A 20392-nucleotide genomic window follows, 5' to 3' on the forward strand; every position below is an offset into this window, starting at 1 on the left:
AACTCCAGTCCTCACTAAGACCAGGAAAGTAGATCCTAGAACTCCAGTCCTCACTAAGACCAGGAAAGTAGATTCTATACCTCCAATCCTCACTAAGACCAGGAAAGTAGATCCTAGAACTCCAGTCCTCACTAAGACCAGGAACGTAGATCCTAGAACTCCAGTCCTCACTAAGACCAGGAACGTAGGTCCTAGAACTCCAGTCCTCACTAAGACCAGGAAAGTAGATCCTAGAACTCCAGTCCTCACTAAGACCAGGAAAGTAGATCCTAGAACTCCAGTCTTCACTAAGACCAGGAAAGTAGATCCTAGAACTCCAGTCCTCACTAAGACCAGGAAAGTAGATCCTAGAACTCCAGTCCTCAGATCTTTACACTGGCTTCCTGCTGCTAGTTTACAAAGACTTGAATGGTTTAGGACCAGAATCCATTCAGGATCTTCTGGTTCTTATGAAGCAACCAGATCTCTCAGGTCATCAGGGTCAGGTCTACTTTCTGTTCCCAGAGCCAGAACTAAACATGGAGAGGCAGCGTTCAGCTTTTATGTTCCTCACATGTGGAACAATTTTCCAGAAACCTGCAGGTCTGCTGACTCAGCAGTTTTACATCAAAGTTAAAAACTTTTCTATTTGCTGCCTTTTATCAGAACAGTTAATTCCCCACACTGGAACTTTATTTCTGTTTTATTTGATCTTTTTTCTTTCTGTTTTAATTTAATTTCTTTTATTTCTGTTAAAGCTGTGTTTTAATCAGAGTATCCACGGATCCTGAAAAAGTCTGAAAATGTATTAAATTCGATTTTTCTAAATTAAATATCTTTAAAATGACAAATTACAAGTTATCCAGAATCCCAGCGTCTTAAAAAGTACCACAAACCAAATAAACCAAATATCTATATTTTCTTTTGAAATCTGTAAAGGACTTGATGAATTTCTAATTTCTGTATAAGAGATGGGAATCAGCTGTGTGTGTGTGTGTGTGTGTGTGTGTGTGTGTGTGTGTGTGCGCGTGCGGGAGGGGGCTATCTCCAGGTGTGCACGTTAGCAGTTAGTCCTTCATGAGCTGGTGGGCAAGTTAATGCTCGCTGGCTGGATGATCCAACCTTTAGGACGTGGTTCCAGGAAACGGCTACGAGCCAAGACCACAGCTCCACCTCCATCAGCTCCACCTCCGGCCCCAGCAGCATCAGACTCAGCTGCAGTCCTGATGCCCGGGATCCAGGTCCTGGGTCTTGGAAGAGCCTCGACGTTTAGATCCTCTAAAGTAACAGCAGGAGTCCAGCTGCAGGTTTGTTCTGAAATGGAAAACGTGAAGGTTTTATGTTTCTGAAGTTGGAGGAAATGCTGCCGTGTTGCTGTTCCACAGAGAATCTTTTATTCTGCCTCATGAAAAGTGTGTGAAAGAAAAATTTTTGACACTTTTATAAGAAGACGTGGCTTCCCTGAGCAGGTCTAGTTTTACTAGGGATGGACGTCATCGAGCCACATGTTTGATCAATGGCTCGTTTTTCACCAGGAAGACTCAGCAGCTGCTTCAGCCTCCATGGATGGACCCAGCGTAAACCTCTGGACCTCTAGAAGCCTCTGGACCTGCTCCATGAAGACCACACACCCCTGCCAATGTTTCTCCATGTGGAGCCAGAGAAAGTGATGAAAGCCCTGCATGTTCTTCATGAGGTGGCACCAGGAGAGGACTCACTGCTTTCACCAAGTCTGGAAAAGTCTGGAAGTTTACACATAGTCCTGGACGTGGGACTGGACAAGTCCTCGGGGACTGGACCTGATTTTACCAGGACCTGAGGAACTGGAACAGAAATCTTCCAGTCAGAGCTTGTTGTGCCATCCCAGACCGGACTCTCATCAGGGACTAACAGGACCTCCACATTGTGGTTTACCATTTTGGTGACGTTTCTGTGGTTCCAGGTTACTACAGAATCAAGAAAACAACAAAAACCTAAAATCTGGACTTGTCTCCGTAACAGGACTCGTTGCAGATCTGTAGAACCTGGTCTAGTCCAGCTGAAAGGCAGAGTTGTCGGAGCTGGTGTCCAGGCGGTGGTGGCGGAGCTGAGGACAGCTCTTCCTCCTAGACTTAGCCAAGACTCGATGGAGAAGGCTGGGGGACTGTCGGGGACCTGAAGGGGTCCCAGAATCGGGTCTTTCTGGGGCCCCGTTGGGTTCAAGCTGATGCTGGATGCTGCTTTTTCTGAGCAGTTTCGGGGTTCTGCGACCACTGCAACGACATGGAAGACCGGGTCAGAACATCAGGTCTAACACAAGATCTAGTTCTGGATTATGATTTGGATCTGGTTTTGGTTCTGGACTGTTTCTAGTCCTGGATGTGGTTCTGATAAAAGTAAAATCTTTATTGTCTTCTAGGTGAAGGAATTAGTGAACAGAACTCATGGAAGGTTCTGAAAAAACAGCAGTTTGTTTGGGAACCAGAACCAGAACCACTTTGTGTCTGAACTGAAAACCAAACACTAAACATGAAACTGGACCAGCTGGAAGTTCGGATCAGGGAACGTTCTCCCACCCTGGAAGCTGATCTGTTCCCCCAGTTCCTTTCTGCTGGGTCGGTTCTGGAGCTGTTCAACAATCAGGTCTACTTTCAACCAGAACTTCCCTCTCCTGGAGAACTCCAACATTCAGGATGAACATTCCTGGATCCAGAACTGGCTTGAGCGCTGAGGAACGTCATGGCAACAGGTCAGTAACATGACTGGTATAAAAGGAGCATTTCAGAGAGGCAGAGTCTCTCAGAGGGAAAGATGGACAGAGCTTCACCAATCTGAGACAAACTGGATCTAAAACTGGAACAATTTCAGACTTTGAAGATCCACCATCTACAGTGTAGAATATCATGAGAAGATCCAGAGAATCAGGAAGAATCTCTGTGTGCATGGGACAAGGCTGGATGCTGGTGATCTTCTGCATTAAAAGCAGACATGATTCTCTACTGGAAACCACTGCATGGACTCAGCAAGACTTCCAGAAACCACTGTCTGTGAACACAGTTCATCCTGAAACCCACAAACGCAGGTTAAAGCTCCATCATACAGAGAAGAAGCCAGATGTGAACAGGATCCAGAACCAGCTTCTTCCATCTTCTCTGGACCAAAGCTCATTTAAAATGGTCTGAGGCAGACTTCCGGTGACGCCATGTTGGAGATAACAGCATAAAATAGGTCTCCGTCTGAAAACCTCAAACACCCTAACAAAAAACAGAACTGGTCGGCATAACAGCAGAATTCAACATGGCGACATCTTTAAGAAGCAAAAATTCAAGCAAGCAAGAAGCCACAACGGAAAAGAACGAAAATCTAAAACAGCTAACTCTGCCGCAGGCTATGAGTAGCAACACCGACGTTAATAACCCCCGAGTTCAAGTAGCGCAGAGAACCGAATATTATGTGAACTGGAGAAGCTAAGGCAGGAGAACAGAGAAGGACATTCGCAAACCAAGCTATCGCTAACTAAACTGGACGCAACGATGCAAGAACTGAAAAGCGACATGATTAAAGTTGAAAAGAGGACAGCCGAAGCAGAGGGCCGCATTAGCAGCATGGAAGACACGACACAGAGACACGAGAGGGCAATAAAATATCTGCTGCACAGGGAGACTGACCTGACGGCCAAATACGAGGCCACGATGAAAAAATCTCAGAATATATCGAGTCCCAGAAGGCAGCGAGGGAAAGGATGTAGCCGCTTTCGTGAAGGAGCTAATCCAAACAACCCTGCAGCTGATGCCTGAAGCTAATATGCAAATAGAACGTGCCCACAGAGCGCTAGCCGCTGAACCAAAGAACCCCACATCTGCACCCCGGTTTGTGGATTACTCGGTGAAAGAAATGATTCTGAAACAAGCATGGAGCCAGAGACAAGTGCTTTATAAAGAAAGCCCTATCTTCTTCGACCACGATTACTCCCCGAATCTGCAAAAAAGGCGTGCCCAGGTACGAGACGCTATCAAACAACTGAAGCACAAAGACATCAAAGCCAAATGCATCTACCGAGCGCAGCTAAAAGTACTCACAGAGGAAGGAGAGAAGACCTACTCATCGCTCGTTGATGCTGTACGAGCTCGGTATCCAGGTACGAGCTGGCCCACTACAGGTGGAACACGGTGGGAGGAGAGCGCACGAGAGATACGGTGAGACTATCCAATAATGACGCTAAGGCTTCCTTCGATGGAGATGAATAACTGCTGGATGTGCCGGCTATTTCTGCTAGAGTTCTACTTCAACAACGTTAGGGAACGACATGATGTTCCAAAATATCAGACGGCCTTGAGGACTAAGGCGAGCGACAGCCGCAGCTCTACGAGCTGGAAGCACAAAGCCGAGCACGGAGCGTGTTTCCCACAGAGGAGCTGTTCCCATCCTCTACCCGGAACGCTGACGGACGGGTTTTTCACAGAATTATTCTGAAATGCCGGTTGGGTATGTGGAAGTTTTCTTTACTTACTATGTTCTGTTATACTGTATCCTGTGTTCGTTCTGGTACTGGGCTACTGTTATTTCAGGGTTAGAGAGGGAGGTGAAAATACAGACACAACACATGTAACCATTGTATGAACAGTTTAAGTTGCATTAGTTATAATGTAAAGGGCATAAGCACCCCAATTAAAAGGAACTGCTCTATTGCGATGATCCAGGAGACACACCTGTCAGAAAATGAACATCTAAAACTAAAGAGAGAATGGGTGGACCAGGTATATGCCTCCTCCTTTGGAAGGAAAAGGGGAGTGGCCATTCTTATAAATAAAAACGTCTATTTTAACCATAGAGATACATACGCTGATAAGGAGGGCAGGTATGTGATGGTGACGGGAAATTGGAGGTAATAAAATTACTCTGCTTAATCTTTGCACCCCAAATGAAGACTGTCCCAAATTCTTCAAAACTATAGCTTCAGTGTTAGCAGACAAAGCTGAGGGAACAATTTTGGTTGGTGAGGCAATACTTAGACTTCCAATGGGAGGGGGCCCTATATAAAAAAAACAAAAACCCTAAAGGCTATGATGGAGGAGCTGGGCTTAACAGACATCTGGCGCTACTTGCATCCTCGACTAAAGGATTTTACTTTCCAGTCTCAAGTGCATGGTAGCCATTCCCGATTGGATATGTTTCTGATATCAAGCGGTGATTCACATAGAGTTAGTGAATATAACATAGAACCAACAACTATATCAGACCATGCACCAGTCTCACTCAAGCTGAAAATGGGGTCACACAACCAGTTTAAGTACTGGAGACTTAATGTGTCCTTGCTAAATGATGAAAAAATAAAACAAGACCTTCAAAAATCCCTAACAGAATATTTTGAGCTAAACAATAACAATAACAATTTCTCCCTCAACCCTGTGGGAAGGGAGCAAGGCTGTAATGAGGGGTAATGTGATAGCCATCTCCTCAAGATTAAAGAAACAGAGGCTTACTGAGCAGAACAACTTGGAAAAAGAAATTAAGGAAATGGAACTAAGGTTTCAACAGACCCATGATCAGAAACTATTACACTCACTAAAAGAGACCAGACAGAAACTAGATGATTTGTTAACATACAAAGCAGAAGGAGCCTTACGTTTTTTAAATCGAAAATATTATGAATACGGAAATAGGGCCAGCTGACTCTTGGCTTTTCAGTTACGCAAAGCTCAGTCTAATAGAGTTGTGGGCAAAATAAAATGCACTCTTACAAACCAGGTGCTCACGCAACCAAAAGACATTACTAAAGTGTTCGCTAACTATTATCAAAAGTTATATGAGGAAGAAGAATTACCAGGAAAAAAAGAAAAGATTGAGACATTTCTGAAATCAGCCAAACTGGCCAAATTAACACCGGAGGAGGCAGACATAATGGTACATCCTATAACACAGGAGGAAATTAAAAAAAGCATTCTTAAATTAAAAAACGGCAAAACGCCCAGAGTGGATGGATTACCAGGAGAATACTATAAGGCCTTTTCGAATGAATTAATACCTACTTTAAGTAAAGTATATAATTATGCACTGACAGAGGGGGACCCCCAGGATCATGGTCAGAGGCAGTGATCAGTGTGATACCAAAAGAGAATAAGGATCCAACTCTGTGCACCTCTTACCGTCCAACAGTGGAACTACTTTTTACACCATGCTGAACATCACCCTGGAACTACTTTTTACACCGTGCCGAACACCACCCTGGAACTACTTTTTACACCATGCCGAACATCACCCTGGAACTACTTTTTACACCGTGCCGAACACCACCCTGGAACTACTTTTTACACCGTGCCGAACATCACCCTGGAACTACTTTTTACACCGTGCCGAACACCACCCTGGAACTACTTTTTACACCGTGCCGAACATCACCCTGGAACTACTTTTTACACCGTGCCGAACACCACCCTGGAACTACTTTTTACACCATGCTGAACATCACCCTGGAACTACTTTTTACACCGTGCCGAACACCACCCTGGAACTACTTTTTACACCGTGCCGAACATCACCCTGGAACTACTTTTTACACCGTGCCGAACACCACCCTGGAACTACTTTTTACACCGTGCCGAACATCACCCTGGAACTACTTTTTACACCGTGCCGAACACCACCCTGGAACTACTTTTTACACCGTGCCGAACATCACCCTGGAAATACTTTTTACACCGTGCCGAACATCACCCTGGAAATACTTTTTACACCGTGCCGAACATCACCCTGGAACTACTTTTTACACCGTGCCGAACACCACCCTGGAACTACTTTTTACACCGTGCCGAACATCACCCTGGAAATACTTTTTACACCGTGCCGAACACCACCCTGGAACTACTTTTTACACCGTGCCGAACACCACCCTGGAACTACTTTTTACACCGTGCCGAACACCACCCTGGAACTACTTTTTACACCCTGCTGAACATCACCCTGGAACTACTTTTTACACCGTGCCGAACACCACCCTGGAACTACTTTTTACACCGTGCCGAACATCACCCTGGAACTACTTTTTACACCGTGCCGAACACCACCCTGGAACTACTTTTTACACCGTGCCGAACATCACCCTGGAACTACTTTTTACACCGTGCCGAACACCACCCTGGAACTACTTTTTACACCGTGCCGAACATCACCCTGTAAATACTTTTTACACCGTGCCGAACATCACCCTGGAAATACTTTTTACACCGTGCCGAACATCACCCTGGAACTACTTTTTACACCGTGCCGAACACCACCCTGGAACTACTTTTTACACCGTGCCGAACATCACCCTGGAAATACTTTTTACACCGTGCCGAACACCACCCTGGAACTACTTTTTACACCGTGCCGAACACCACCCTGGAACTACTTTTTACACCGTGCCGAACACCACCCTGGAACTACTTTTTACACCGTGCCGAACACCACCCTGGAACTACTTTTTACACCGTGCCGAACACCACCCTGGAACTACTTTTTACACCGTGCCGAACATCACCCTGGAACTACTTTTTACACCGTGCCGAACACCACCCTGGAACTACTTTTTACACCGTGCTGAACACCACCCGGAACTACTTTTTACACCGTGCCGAACATCACCCTGGAAATACTTTTTACACCGTGCCGAACACCACCCTGGAACTACTTTTTACACCGTGCCGAACATCACCCTGGAAATACTTTTTACACCGTGCCGAACACCACCCTGGAACTACTTTTTACACCGTGCCGAACGTCACCCTGGAAATACTTTTTACACCGTGCCGAACGTCACCCTGGAACTACTTTTTACATCAACAAATGTTAAGCAGTTTTGAAGTTCAGGGTCACCATCTGGTCCTGGACCTGGTCTCAGCTGTATTTTGAGAACGGAACCAGGTTTTCCTGTCTCCACCGTACTGTAGTTACCTTGTGCAGCCACAGGGGGCGCCTGCAGTCTGCGGCACGACTGGTACCGACCCCCTCCTCAGCAGGGTGGGTGTGGCTCTGCTGGAGTCTCCACCCTGCAACACAAACAGCATTACATCACTGCTGGCTGTCGGCCAATCAGCTGCTGAGGTTATTTTTGATCCTGAACCCTGACTTCAGATCCTAGACTGGTCCAGACCTCACATCCAACGCCTTCCTCACCCTCTTCATCACATTTAAACTGAGCTTTAGGGGAAGCTGGCCTACGGTGCGCTGTAGGCCTACGGTGCGCTGTAGGAAGTGATGACTTCAGAAAACATTTTCATCCCTGAAATCAGCTCAGCGCTGAAGACAGAACTTGGTGGTGGATCTTCTTGGGAGAGTTAATCCGTCCCTGGAAGTGTCCTGTAAGGACCAGAGCAGGTAAACTTGGCTCAGGTGAGCTGCTGATCCCTGAGCTGAGCACCGGTACCTGCAGCGACTCCACGCACGCCACCGGGAAGTAACCCTCGTCTCCGTTCATCAGCCGCCCGAACCACCAGGCCTCGTCCTCCTTAAACAGGACCTGGATCAGGTCCCCCTGGTCCAGGTCCAGTTCCTTCGGCCAGCGGGACCGGTACCGGATCCTCGCCGCCACCACCTGTGGATCAATACATCGGATCAATACTCATTCTCAGATGTTCAGCAGGTTTCAGATTAATAATCAGACACCTGAACCTGCTCCGCTGGTCAATGATCAAAACTTTATTTCATCACTTTTAATCACAAACAAACCAGAAACTTTATTTATTCAGATTATTGATCACGTTCCACAGATCCACCCAATGCCGTAAAATGTCCCTCACAGGCTCCCTGAGGATGATGGCATGGCTGATCTTCCTCTCTGATTATTGATCACTGACAGTCAGGAAGAGGCTGTCTGATTGGCTGAACTCAGTGTCTGTGTGTGTGTGTGTGTTAATCGCCTGTCGGCAGTAATCTGCTCGGCTCAACCGGCTGGAAATACCGCAGGTCACGCTGACGTAAGCGGGATTAACACACACGCAGAAACCTGCACCGACATGTTCAGGTGTTGGTCAGCATCGAACCGTCGGACTCTTCCACCCGCCTTCCATGAACCCTTCTGAACTTTCCGAATTTCCCCTAAATTTTGCAGAGTTTTCTGAATATTCCTGGAATGTTTCTGGAATTTTTCTGCTAATTGAATGGGATAATCCAGGGCAGTAGAGCAGGTCGTCCAATAACTGGAAGGTTGACGGTGCAAATCCCTCTTCCCCAATTAATCTGTTGTTGTGTGCTTGAGCGAGACACTCCACCATCCTTGCCTCCGTCGTCGCCATGGTGGTCAGAGGCCGTCGGCTCTGATTGGCTGCACATACCAGGTTACCTCCACCAGGCATGATGAGGAGTGGATGAATAATGGCGACAATGAAGCTTTTTATTAATCTATTTATATTATATTTAAATTTATTTATTCTATACAGTTTTATTATTATTATTATCATCATCATCATCATCATCATCCAGTCCTGAGCTCCCATCCTTTTGGTCAGGTTCCCAGACTGGAACCTGTTCCAGGTGAGATGCAGGTGTGTCCAGGTGAGATGGAAGTGTGTCCAGGTGAGATGCAGGTGAGATGCAGGTGTGTCCAGGTGAGATGCAGGTGTGTCCAGGTGAGATGCAGGTGTGTCCAGGTGAGATGGGGGTGTGTCCAGGTGAGATGGAAGTGTGTCCAGGTGAGATGGAGGTTTGTTCAGGTGAGGAGTAAATTCTGACAGTGTGTGAGTGTGTGTGATGGATTTTACCTTGTTTGCCTGCACATGTCTGGTCCTCGTCCTGCAGACTAACAGAGACAAACACACAGATTTCTGTGGGTAAAATGTATTGATCTGCTCATCAATAATAACTGTTTGTGTTAATGCGATAAAAGAAAATAATGCAGTAAAAAGTATCGTTATCGACGATACTAGCCCTTTATTTACTCCGTCCCGGACTGTTACCCTGATTACTGCATCTTACAGTATCACATCCCCCTACATTTGTCTGTCTCCCAGTACACTGGACCAGTAGCTCCGCCCTAACCGTACCCTACCGTTCTCCTATCGACCTACAACTGAAGGGCCCTAGAAATGGTTCGCGTCTGGGTTTTGGGCCCCTTAAGCCCCATTTCCACCCAGCGTTGCGGGTCAGAGTGGCTTGGTTCGGTAAACCCTGATCTCTGTTGCGTTTCCACAGCAACCGTACCGCTACCTGCTCGGTGGGGTATCAGCTAAATAGTGATACATGCATCAGCTACATAATAGCATGACATCATAGCAGTGCAATGTCATAGCAGTGTGATGTCATCATGGCGCGACACCTTCCTTTAATTCTAAAAAGAAGGCGGTGACCCAGAACTAGAGGAGGAGGATGGTGGGTTCAGTTTTGGGGCCCCTCCTGTTTTTGCTGTATGTGCTTCCTTGAGGGTCCATCCTGGGAAAGCATGGCGGATATATCCTTTTGTATGCCGATGATAGCCAGATATTTCTATCCTAGAAAAGAAAGATGCCTTTTCGCTTCCGCCTCGTGTCATGCCTCCATGGAGGAGTGGATGGCCCGGAGTTTCCTGAAGTTTAATGAGAAAAAACGGAGGCCATAGTGTTTGGAGCGAAGGGCTCCTGTGGCCCCTCCCCAGCTGATCTGGGTGCCTTGTCTAGCTTTTTAAAACTAACCATCAATAATTTGGATTTTAATTAGACTGTGATTTTAAACTAGATCACCAGATTAAATCGGTAGAAAAGTCCAGCTTTTGCGGTGGATGGTGTGTGTGATGTGTGTGTGATGTGTTTCTGACCTTGCGGGGAGAAGACGGTGGTGTAAACCTCCAACTGTTCGTCTCTCTGCCTGTAGATCTGCTGCATGTTGTGTGTTCACACTCTGACACGGAGAGCTTAAATACCTGCAACAGTAATCCCACACACACACACACACACACACACCTACACACACACACCCACACACACACACACAAATAACACACACACACACACACACACACACCTACACACACACACCCACACACACACACAAATAACACACACTGTGGACATCGTCTACATTAGGAGGTCAAACATCCGGGCTGGAGACAAAAACTGGAACTCTGCAGGGTCCAGACTGGCCAGCAGGATGAAGATAGAAAAGAATGATTATTAATACTGTAGTAATAGTAACTTATGTAGTAAAAAATAACAGTAATACTGTAGCAATAGTAACTTATGTAGTAAAAAGTAACAGTAATACTGTAGTAATAGTAACTTATGTAGTAAAAAGTAACAGTAATACTGTAGTAATAGTAACTTTTGTAGTAAAAAGTAACAGTAATACTGTAGTAATAGTAACTTATGTAGTAAAAAGTAACAGTAATACTGTAGTAATAGTAACTCATGTAGTAAAAAGTAACAGTAATACTGTAGTAATAGTAATTTATGTAGTAAAAAGTAACAGTAATACTGTAGTAATAGTAACTCATGTAGTAAAAAGTAACAGTAATACTGCAGTAATAGTAATTTTTGTAGTAAAAAGTAACAGTAATACTGTAGTAATAGTAACTTATGTAGTAAAAAGTAACATTAATACTGTAGTAATAGTAACTTATGTAGTAAAAAGTAACAGTAATACTGTAGTAATAGTAACTCATTTAGTAAAAAGTAACAGTAATACTGTAGTAATAGTAATTTTTGTAGTAAAAAATAACAGTAATACTGTAGCAATAGTAACTTATGTAGTAAAAAGTAACATTAATACTGTAGTAATAGTAACTCATGTAGTAAAAAGTAACAGTAATACTGTAGTAATAGTAATTTATGTAGTAAAAGTAAAAGTAATACTGTAGTAATAGTAACTCATGTAGTAAAAAGTAACAGTAATACTGTAGTAATAGTTACTCATGCAGTAAAAAGTAACAGTAATACTGTAGTAATAGTAACTTATGTAGTAAAAAGTAACAGTAATACTGTAGTAATAGTAACTCATGTAGTAAAAAGTAACAGTAATACTGTAGTAATAGTAACTCATGTAGTAAAAAGTAACAGTAATACTGTAGTAATAGTAACTTATGTAGTAAAAAATAACAGTAATACTGTAGCAATAGTAACTTATGTAGTAAAAAATAACAGTAATACTGTAGCAATAGTAACTTATGTAGTAAAAAGTAACAGTAATACTGTAGTAATAGTAACTTATGTAGTAAAAAATAACAGTAATACTGTAGCAATAGTAACTTATGTAGTAAAAAGTAACAGTAATACTGTAGTAATAGTAACTTATGTAGTAAAAAGTAACAGTAATACTGTAGTAATAGTAACTTTTGTAGTAAAAAGTAACAGTAATACTGTAGTAATAGTAACTTATGTAGTAAAAAGTAACAGTAATACTGTAGTAATAGTAACTCATGTAGTAAAAAGTAACAGTAATACTGTAGTAATAGTAATTTATGTAGTAAAAAGTAACAGTAATACTGTAGTAATAGTAACTCATGTAGTAAAAAGTAACAGTAATACTGCAGTAATAGTAATTTTTGTAGTAAAAAGTAACAGTAATACTGTAGTAATAGTAACTTATGTAGTAAAAAGTAACATTAATACTGTAGTAATAGTAACTTATGTAGTAAAAAGTAACAGTAATACTGTAGTAATAGTAACTAATTTAGTAAAAAGTAACAGTAATACTGTAGTAATAGTAATTTTTGTAGTAAAAAATAACAGTAATACTGTAGCAATAGTAACTTATGTAGTAAAAAGTAACATTAATACTGTAGTAATAGTAACTCATGTAGTAAAAAGTAACAGTAATACTGTAGTAATAGTAATTTATGTAGTAAAAGTAAAAGTAATACTGTAGTAATAGTAACTCATGTAGTAAAAAGTAACAGTAATACTGTAGTAATAGTTACTCATGCAGTAAAAAGTAACAGTAATACTGTAGTAATAGTAACTTATGTAGTAAAAAGTAACAGTAATACTGTAGTAATAGTAACTCATGTAGTAAAAAGTAACAGTAATACTGTAGTAATAGTAACTCATGTAGTAAAAAGTAACAGTAATACTGTAGTAATAGTAACTTATGTAGTAAAAAGTAACAGTAATACTGTAGTAATAGTAATTTTTGTAGTAAAAATAACAGTAATACTGTAGCAATAGTAACTTATGTAGTAAAAAGTAACAGTAATACTGTAGTAATAGTAACTTATGTTGTAAAAAATAACAGTAATACTGTAGCAATAGTAACTTATGTAGTAAAAAGTAACAGTAATACTGTAGTAACAGTAACTCATGTAGTAAAAAGTAAAAGTAATACTGTAGTAATAGTTACTCATGCAGTAAAAAGTAACAGTAATACTGTAGTAATAGTAAATTATGTAGTAAAAAGTAACAGTAATACTGTAGTAATAGTAACTCATGTAGTAAAAAGTAACAGTAATACTGTAGTAATAGTAACTTATGTAGTAAAAAGTAACAGTAATACTGTAGTAATAGTAATTTTTGTAGTAAAAAATAACACTAATACTGTAGCAATAGTAACTTATGTAGTAAAAAGTAACATTAATACTGTAGTAATAGTAACTTATGTAGTAAAAAGTAACAGTAATACTGTAGTAATAGTAACTTATGTAGTAAAAAGTAACAGTAATACTGTAGTAATAGTAACTTATGTAGTAAAAAATAACAGTAATACTGTAGCAATAGTAACTTATGTAGTAAAAAGTAACAGTAATACTGTAGTAACAGTAACTCATGTAGTAAAAAGTAAAAGTAATACTGTAGTAATAGTAATTTATGTAGTAAAAGTAAAAGTAATACTGTAGTAATAGTAACTCATGTAGTAAAAAGTAACAGTAATACTGTAGTAATAGTAACTTATGTAGTAAAAAGTAACAGTAATACTGTAGTAATAGTAACTTATGTAGTAAAAAGTAACATTAATACTGTAGTAATAGTAACTTATGTAGTAAAAAGTAACAGTAATACTGTAGTAATAGTAACTTATGTAGTAAAAAATAACAGTAATACTGTAGCAATAGTAACTTATGTAGTAAAAAGTAACAGTAATACTGTAGTAACAGTAACTCATGTAGTAAAAAGTAAAAGTAATACTGTAGTAATAGTAATTTATGTAGTAAAAGTAAAAGTAATACTGTAGTAATAGTAACTCATGTAGTAAAAAGTAACAGTAATACTGTAGTAATAGTAATTTATGTAGTAAAAGTAAAAGTAATACTGTAGTAATAGTAACTCATGTAGTAAAAAGTAAAAGTAATACTGTAGTAATAGTAACTCATGTAGTAAAAAGTAACAGTAATACTGTAGTAATAGTAACTTATGTAGTAAAAAGTAACAGTAATACTGTAGTAATAGTAACTTAGGTAGTAAAAAGTAACATACATGTAGTCAGCCTGTAGCAGCACATCGCTGCACGGTGGCGCATTAGATTTAATATTTATTATCTTTTTAGTTTATGACCGTGTTGGTTTTTACTAACGGTGGATGGCTGTGCGCTGCCTCAGATGCATGTACGACTTCGTGCATGTGACAAATAAACAACTTTTAACTTGGTTTATTTTTCTCTTTCAAACAAATTCAAACAGAACTAAACAAACTTCACTTTTTACTGATTTCTATCACAGATTCTGTCAAATGAAAATGTTTGCAGTTATACATTAAAACTGTTCTGATTGAGCATTGATCAGCTCATGAATCAGTTCAGCAGCTGAGTCAATAAAGTGTTTGTAAGTGTGAACATTTATTGATCCTCATCTGATCGATGATGATCTGATCAGTTACTGTGTCCTGATGCCACAGACCATCAGCACCCTCTGGTGGCAGCAGGAGGAACAGCAGCTGCTCCTCAGTACAGCTTCAGGGAGGCCTCAAACAGCCGGCTCAGGTCCTCCTCCGTGTGTCCTCGGGGAGACAGTTTGGTGACGCGCTCCTGCAGGCACCAGAAGAAGAAATGACTCAGACGCGGAACGCAAACAGCTGATCTCCTGGTCACATGACTCACCTGAGGGATGGTCCCCTTCACCAGTGCTGGGATGTCAGCCTTGCTGTAACCCACGGCAACCAGCCCATCCTCCACCTGCAGGTCAAACAGGAAGTGACGCAGTGTGTCGGCCAAAACGGCCCCAGCGTCCTGCCGTTTCACCCGCCTCACGTCTGCACCTGAACGCACCACAGAGAGTAAAAGAAACGTCCCTCTATGTTTTACATGTTGGTTATTGCCACCAGGATCAGAAGAAAAACCAGGACCATGTGGGTCAGTCTGGGGTGGAAACTCAGAGGAAAAGACAGCTTGATGATTAGAAATATAGAGACGACTCTCATGGACCACATCAGATCTGAATCGGTTCTACAGATGATCAGCAGTTCAGTTGAATGGTGCATTTAATGTCCCTCAGAAATTGGTACTTCACAACAGCAACATCAAGACAAACAGGAAGTGTGTGTGTGTGTGTGTGTGTGTGAGTGAGGCGTTTAGGTACCAAGGATCTCTGCAGCCTCCAGGTGGCGCTCTGGACACATCGGTGCTGTGAAGTTAAAGACAGCCGGAGAAGTGAGGACGACCGAGAGTCCATGAGGCTGGAAACACCCACACACACACACACCGACACACACACACAGATATAGATTTTGTCCTGAGAAAGAAACACAAATGTCTGCGTGAAATTTCAAAGGGAGCATCACATAAGTCGGATGTGGTTTTAGCTCAAATTTAGGTCATGTGTCAGGCTCCGCCCCCTCACTGGCACAACACCTGTCAATCATTGAAAAATTAACTCTTAGGAAGTAGGCGGAGCCTCGAAGTTGAATCAGGTTTAACATTAAAGCTGCAACATTCAGTTCTTTTGTTCAGATCTGTGGACAGGTGGAGGTAGGATGGGCAGGATGAGGGACTGGGATGGGTGGAGGTAAATGGGGCAGGAAGGGGGAGGTCAAAATGGGTGGAGGTAGGCAGGGCAGGATGTGGGGGCAGGATGGGTGGAGGTAGGCGGGGCCGGAATGTGGGGGCAGGATGGGTGGAGGTAGGGGGGGCAGGATGGGTGGAGGTAGGCAGGGCAGGGAATCGTGGTACCAGAAGCGCTGTGGCAGTAATGAGTAGACGTGTGAGGGGAATAACGTGAGCGTTGTGAAGGTTTCTGTCTGGCAGGACAACAGCGCCAGCACCTCCACCTTACAGCCTCCGCAGCAGCAGGCCACTACAGCACCGAGCACCACCTTCACATTCATCCACCAGAAGCGTTCGATTTCATGAAACCACTCGACTGGGACAGATGGACCTGGAGGTTTCAACATTTCAGATTAGCCAGCAAACTTCTCTTGAGCTGGGAAGCTAACCGAGTTCACACGCTAACCTACTGCATGTGGGATGCGCAGGCCAAGTCTTTCCTGGGCTGAACGAGAGCAGCATGATCACGTAAAACAAAAGTCTGAGTCCTACTTTGTGCCCAGAAAGAATGTGATTTACGAAATAGTGAAATCCAACCAATGGAAACAACAAGCCAGTGACACAGTGGACTTTTCATCATGGCACTATGCAGAAAACTGCAGCTGTGGAGTTTCTCCACAAGGTGAGTAGAGACCGGTTAGTGGTGGGACGGAGAGGCACAAATCTGAGCGAATGCAGCTGGACAAAGACCTGATGCTAGAAGAAGCAGTCAGCGCGGTCTGAAGTATTCTCGCGGCGTCCGTGCAGCTCAGGCACGTTACATGGAGCGCAGGGAAACAGCATCATGCTGCAGCTTCTTTCTGGATCTGCAGGAGGCAGCAGGGCTGCTGTCAGCTGGTAAATCCAGTTTCTCAAAGCTTTGCTTCAGTATTTCCTGTTTTAGAACACCAATCGTGTAAGGCCTCTTAGCGAGATGGGTAAAGACATTTTTGTCCTACGCTGATGACAGTAACACCGAAACCAGACGATACATCCCTCCTACTTTGATGTGGTGATGGAGGATGAAGCTGGGGAGAGGCGGAGAGGACGCTGGGAGACTGCAGCTTCATCACATTTGACGAACCGTCTCGTCTCAGAGGCCCGCGCCCTGACGTTACCTGCCGTGGACGGTTCAGCAGATTTTTTTCACCCCATTTGATTTCCTGTGTTTTAGGGCTCAAAGTCCTCGCCGTCCGTTTTACTTATGCTGCAGTTAAACTCTGCATGTGGTGATACAACAAACATACGAAGGCTGCAAATGAGGATTTTTAATGTGCACACCAAACCAAGATGAATTATGAGAAAGACAAGAAGAAGAAAAAGACAAAGACATGTTTGCAATGAATAAATGAAGCGCAAACCAGTCAGTGAAACATCGGAGTTCAACGAGGAACTGCTAACGATTCGCTTTAATGAGCGAATGAACTTTATACAAAGTAGAAAGCAGAGTGCAAACAGCTGTGCGAATGAACTCTTGAAAAAGAAAAAGAAAGAAAAAGGGAAAGCAAAACAGCCGCTGCACATAAATAACTAAAACCAGTGTAAAAGTACTGAATATTTAAACAAAGTACAAACGGTGTGAAAGCGTCTTTACGAGGCGTCATTAGACAGCGTTGCACGGTTCTGGTGTCTCCAGGGACTTTGGGTAGCATCGGCCTCGTGGCTGCAGAATCTGGCCTCGTCCAGAGCAGCGAGCAGGCTGCCTCCTCGGCTGCTTCCTCGGCTGCCTCCTCGGCTGATTCCTCGGCTGCCTCCTCGGCTGCTTCCTCAGCTGCCTCCTCGGCTGCTTCCTCAGCGCCTTCTCTTCAGTGAAGGCTGTCGTGGCAGCGGGGCAGGGGAGCTGGAGGAAGAGGACAAGCCTTCCTTGGAGCGCTGCAGCCGTCATGGTGGAACAGTTACTCCTGTTTTAGGGTGCTGTTCTCTTGAGCGAGCGGAGGCCCGTGGCGTACGCTTTACGCTCCATGATGGGAACGGAGCAGAGGTGAGCACAGCTGGAAAAACCAGCTTTGGGACTGACATGATGCTGTGAGCGGTTTCTCTTTAGGAGGCATTTATCAAGCTCTAACTGAGCTTCCCTCCAGGATCCAAAGGTGTCGACTGAGACTAATGAGGTACGACTAGGATAACAAATTTTGCTGTGCGATAATTTTTACAGAAATTATTGCGATAAGTTATAATATTATACAAAGCGATAATGTTTTCCTTTTAAGACAATTTCCAACTAATATAATGACGATGCCTTAATAATGCAAGTAGCCAAAGATCAATAAACTTTAATTTCTAAAGAACATTTTACTGGAACTGGGAGAAATTTAAAAAAACAAAACAATAAAGAAAACCGACTCAGCCTCATTACCAATGAATGAAAACCAAAAACTATAAATATGATAGAAAATAAAGTCTCTGTTCTGCTGCCACGCTGCCGCCATGACGCCATGCTGCTGCTCCAACGCCACGCTGCTGCCATGCTGCTGCTCCAACGCCACGCTGCTGCTCCAACGCCACGCTGCCGCCATGATGCCATGCTGCTGCTCCAACGCCACGCTGCTGCCATGACGCCATGCTGCTGCTCCAACGCCACGCTACCACGACGCCACGCTGCTGCCATGCTGCTGCTCCAACGCCACGCTACCACGATGCCACACTGCTGCCATGCTGCTGCTCCGACGCCACACTGCCGCCATGACGCCACGCTGCTGCTCCAATGCTACGCTGCTGCCATGACGCCATGCTGCTGCTCCAACGCCATGCTGCCGCCATGACGCCATGCAGCTGCTACAACGCCACGCTACCATGACGCCACGCTGCTGCCATGCTGCTGCTCCAACGCCACGCTACCACGACGCCACGCTGTTGCCATGCTGCTGCTCCAACGCCACGCTGCCCCATGACGCCACGCTGCTGCTCCAACGCCACGCTACCACGACGCCACGCTGCTGCCATGCTGCTGCTCCAACGCCACGCTACCGCCATGACGCCACGCTGCTGCTCCAACGCCACGCTACCACGACGCCACGCTGCTGCTCCAACGCCACGCTGCCGCCATGACGCCACGATGCTGCTCCAACGCCACACTGCCGCCACGCTGCTGCTCCAACGCCACGCTGCCGCCCTGACGCCACGATGCTGCTCCAACGCCACACTGCCACCATGACGCCACGCTGCTGCTCCAACGCCACGCTACCACGACGCCACGCTGCTGGCACGCTGCTGCTCCAACGCCACGCTGCTGCTCCAACGCCACACTGCCGCCATGACGCCACGCTGCTGCTTCAACGCCACACTGCCGCCATGACGCCACGCTGCTGGCACGCTGCTGCTTCAACGCCACACTGCCGCCACGACGCCACGCTGCTGGCACGCTGCTGCTTCAACGCCACGCTACCGCCATGACGCCACGCTGCTGCTTCAACGCCACGCTACCGCCATGACGCCACGCTGCTGCTCCAACGCCACGCTGCCGCCATGAAGCCACGCTGCTGCTCCAACGCCACACTGCCGCCATGACGCCACGCTGCTGCTCCAACGCCACGCTATCACGACGCCACGCTGCTGGCACGCTGCTGCTTCAACGCCACGCTACCGCCATGACGCCACGCTGCTGCTTCAACGCCACGCTACCGCCATGACGCCACGCTGCTGCTCCAACGCCACGCTGCCGCCATGAAGCCACGCTGCTGCTACGATGCCACGCTGCCATGACGCCATGCTGCTGCCATGACGCCACGCTGCTGCCATGACGCCACGCTGCTGCTCCAACGCTACGCCACTCCGACGCCATGCTGCCACGCAGCGCTCATCAAACATCCGTCGGGACACCGGCCCAAAAATAACGTGGCCCACTGGAAATCTTCCCGAACTTCTCAATTAGCCGGTGTTGCTCTTGATGTGGATTTCAGTGTGACAAATCGGAATATTTATTTTTTTTACCCTGTCCTGTCCAGCATCCTAACATACAGAACGTGGTCTGTGTGCCATATTTTGCTTGACAGATTTGCTCTACCAAGGGAGACATGTTATATACATGTTATATACATGTTATATACATGGCTGCCCTTCATATTTTTATTATTTTATCGTAATCGTATCGTAATTTTCTTTAGATAGATAGAGGAAGAGGGAAAAAAGGGAGAAAAGGACAGGATTAAAATGTATAATAACAGTTGTCTATGCTGCCTAAACACACCACAAAAAACCATATAAACTACCACAGTACTACATGATACATAAAAAATAGGATAATGATATGAAAAGTACAGTAGTCATCAAACGTACCTGCAGAGAAACGTACCAACACACACACATCAGCAACATCTAGTCAGAAGCAGATGGAGAGACGAGCACGTTTGTGAGCGTGCATGTGTGAACGTGCGTGTGTGGCCATGCAACAAGGAAGAAATGTGTGCTTGCAAGGGGGCCGTGATCACGCCGCACCCCGAGCATCAGCGGGGGACGGGGGGAGCCCGAGGCCCCAAAGGCCCAGCAGATCCACAGAGCACCAAGCCCAGGATGGCCAAAGCAGACTGAGCAGCGGCCCACCCAG

The 20392-nt window shown here is 44.6% G+C and overlaps 2 protein-coding genes across 7 annotated transcripts in view; both read right to left on the minus strand.

Moving 5' to 3' along the window:
* si:dkey-97a13.12 (jouberin) overlaps positions 1–11137 on the minus strand; it is a 17546-nt gene extending 6409 nt beyond the window's left edge. For 2 of the 4 annotated variants that reach the window (XR_006011230.1, XR_006011229.1), the window contains exons 1-5: positions 10724–11137; positions 9696–9733; positions 8363–8530; positions 7891–7985; positions 1102–1293 (exon numbers count right to left, since the gene is read on the minus strand). Coding sequence is in view for 2 of the 4 variants with exons in the window: in XM_041991881.1 (XP_041847815.1) it covers positions 2009–2231; positions 7891–7985; positions 8363–8530; positions 9696–9733; positions 10724–10790 (591 nt within the window). In the remaining 2 variants the exon portion in view is untranslated. Of the gene's footprint in view, positions 1–641; positions 2232–7890; positions 7986–8362; positions 8531–9695; positions 9734–10723 lie in introns of those variants that run through there. The other 2 variants (XM_041991882.1, XM_041991881.1) reach the window with 2 other exon arrangements.
* A 3328-nt stretch (positions 11138–14465) lies between these two features.
* adhfe1 (alcohol dehydrogenase iron containing 1) overlaps positions 14466–20392 on the minus strand; it is a 31105-nt gene continuing 25178 nt past the window's right edge. For 2 of the 3 annotated variants that reach the window (XM_041991867.1, XM_041991866.1), the window contains exons 12-14: positions 15407–15503; positions 14929–15086; positions 14466–14856 (exon numbers count right to left, since the gene is read on the minus strand). In XM_041991867.1, coding sequence (XP_041847801.1) covers positions 14773–14856; positions 14929–15086; positions 15407–15503 — 339 coding nt within the window. In that variant the 3' untranslated portion in view covers positions 14466–14772. Of the gene's footprint in view, positions 14857–14928; positions 15087–15406; positions 15560–20392 lie in introns of those variants that run through there. The other variant, XM_041991868.1, reaches the window with a different exon arrangement.

The sequence above is a fragment of the Melanotaenia boesemani genome, chromosome 8 (assembly GCF_017639745.1).
Source record: "Melanotaenia boesemani isolate fMelBoe1 chromosome 8, fMelBoe1.pri, whole genome shotgun sequence".
NCBI classification, from domain to species: Eukaryota; Metazoa; Chordata; class Actinopteri; order Atheriniformes; family Melanotaeniidae; genus Melanotaenia; species Melanotaenia boesemani.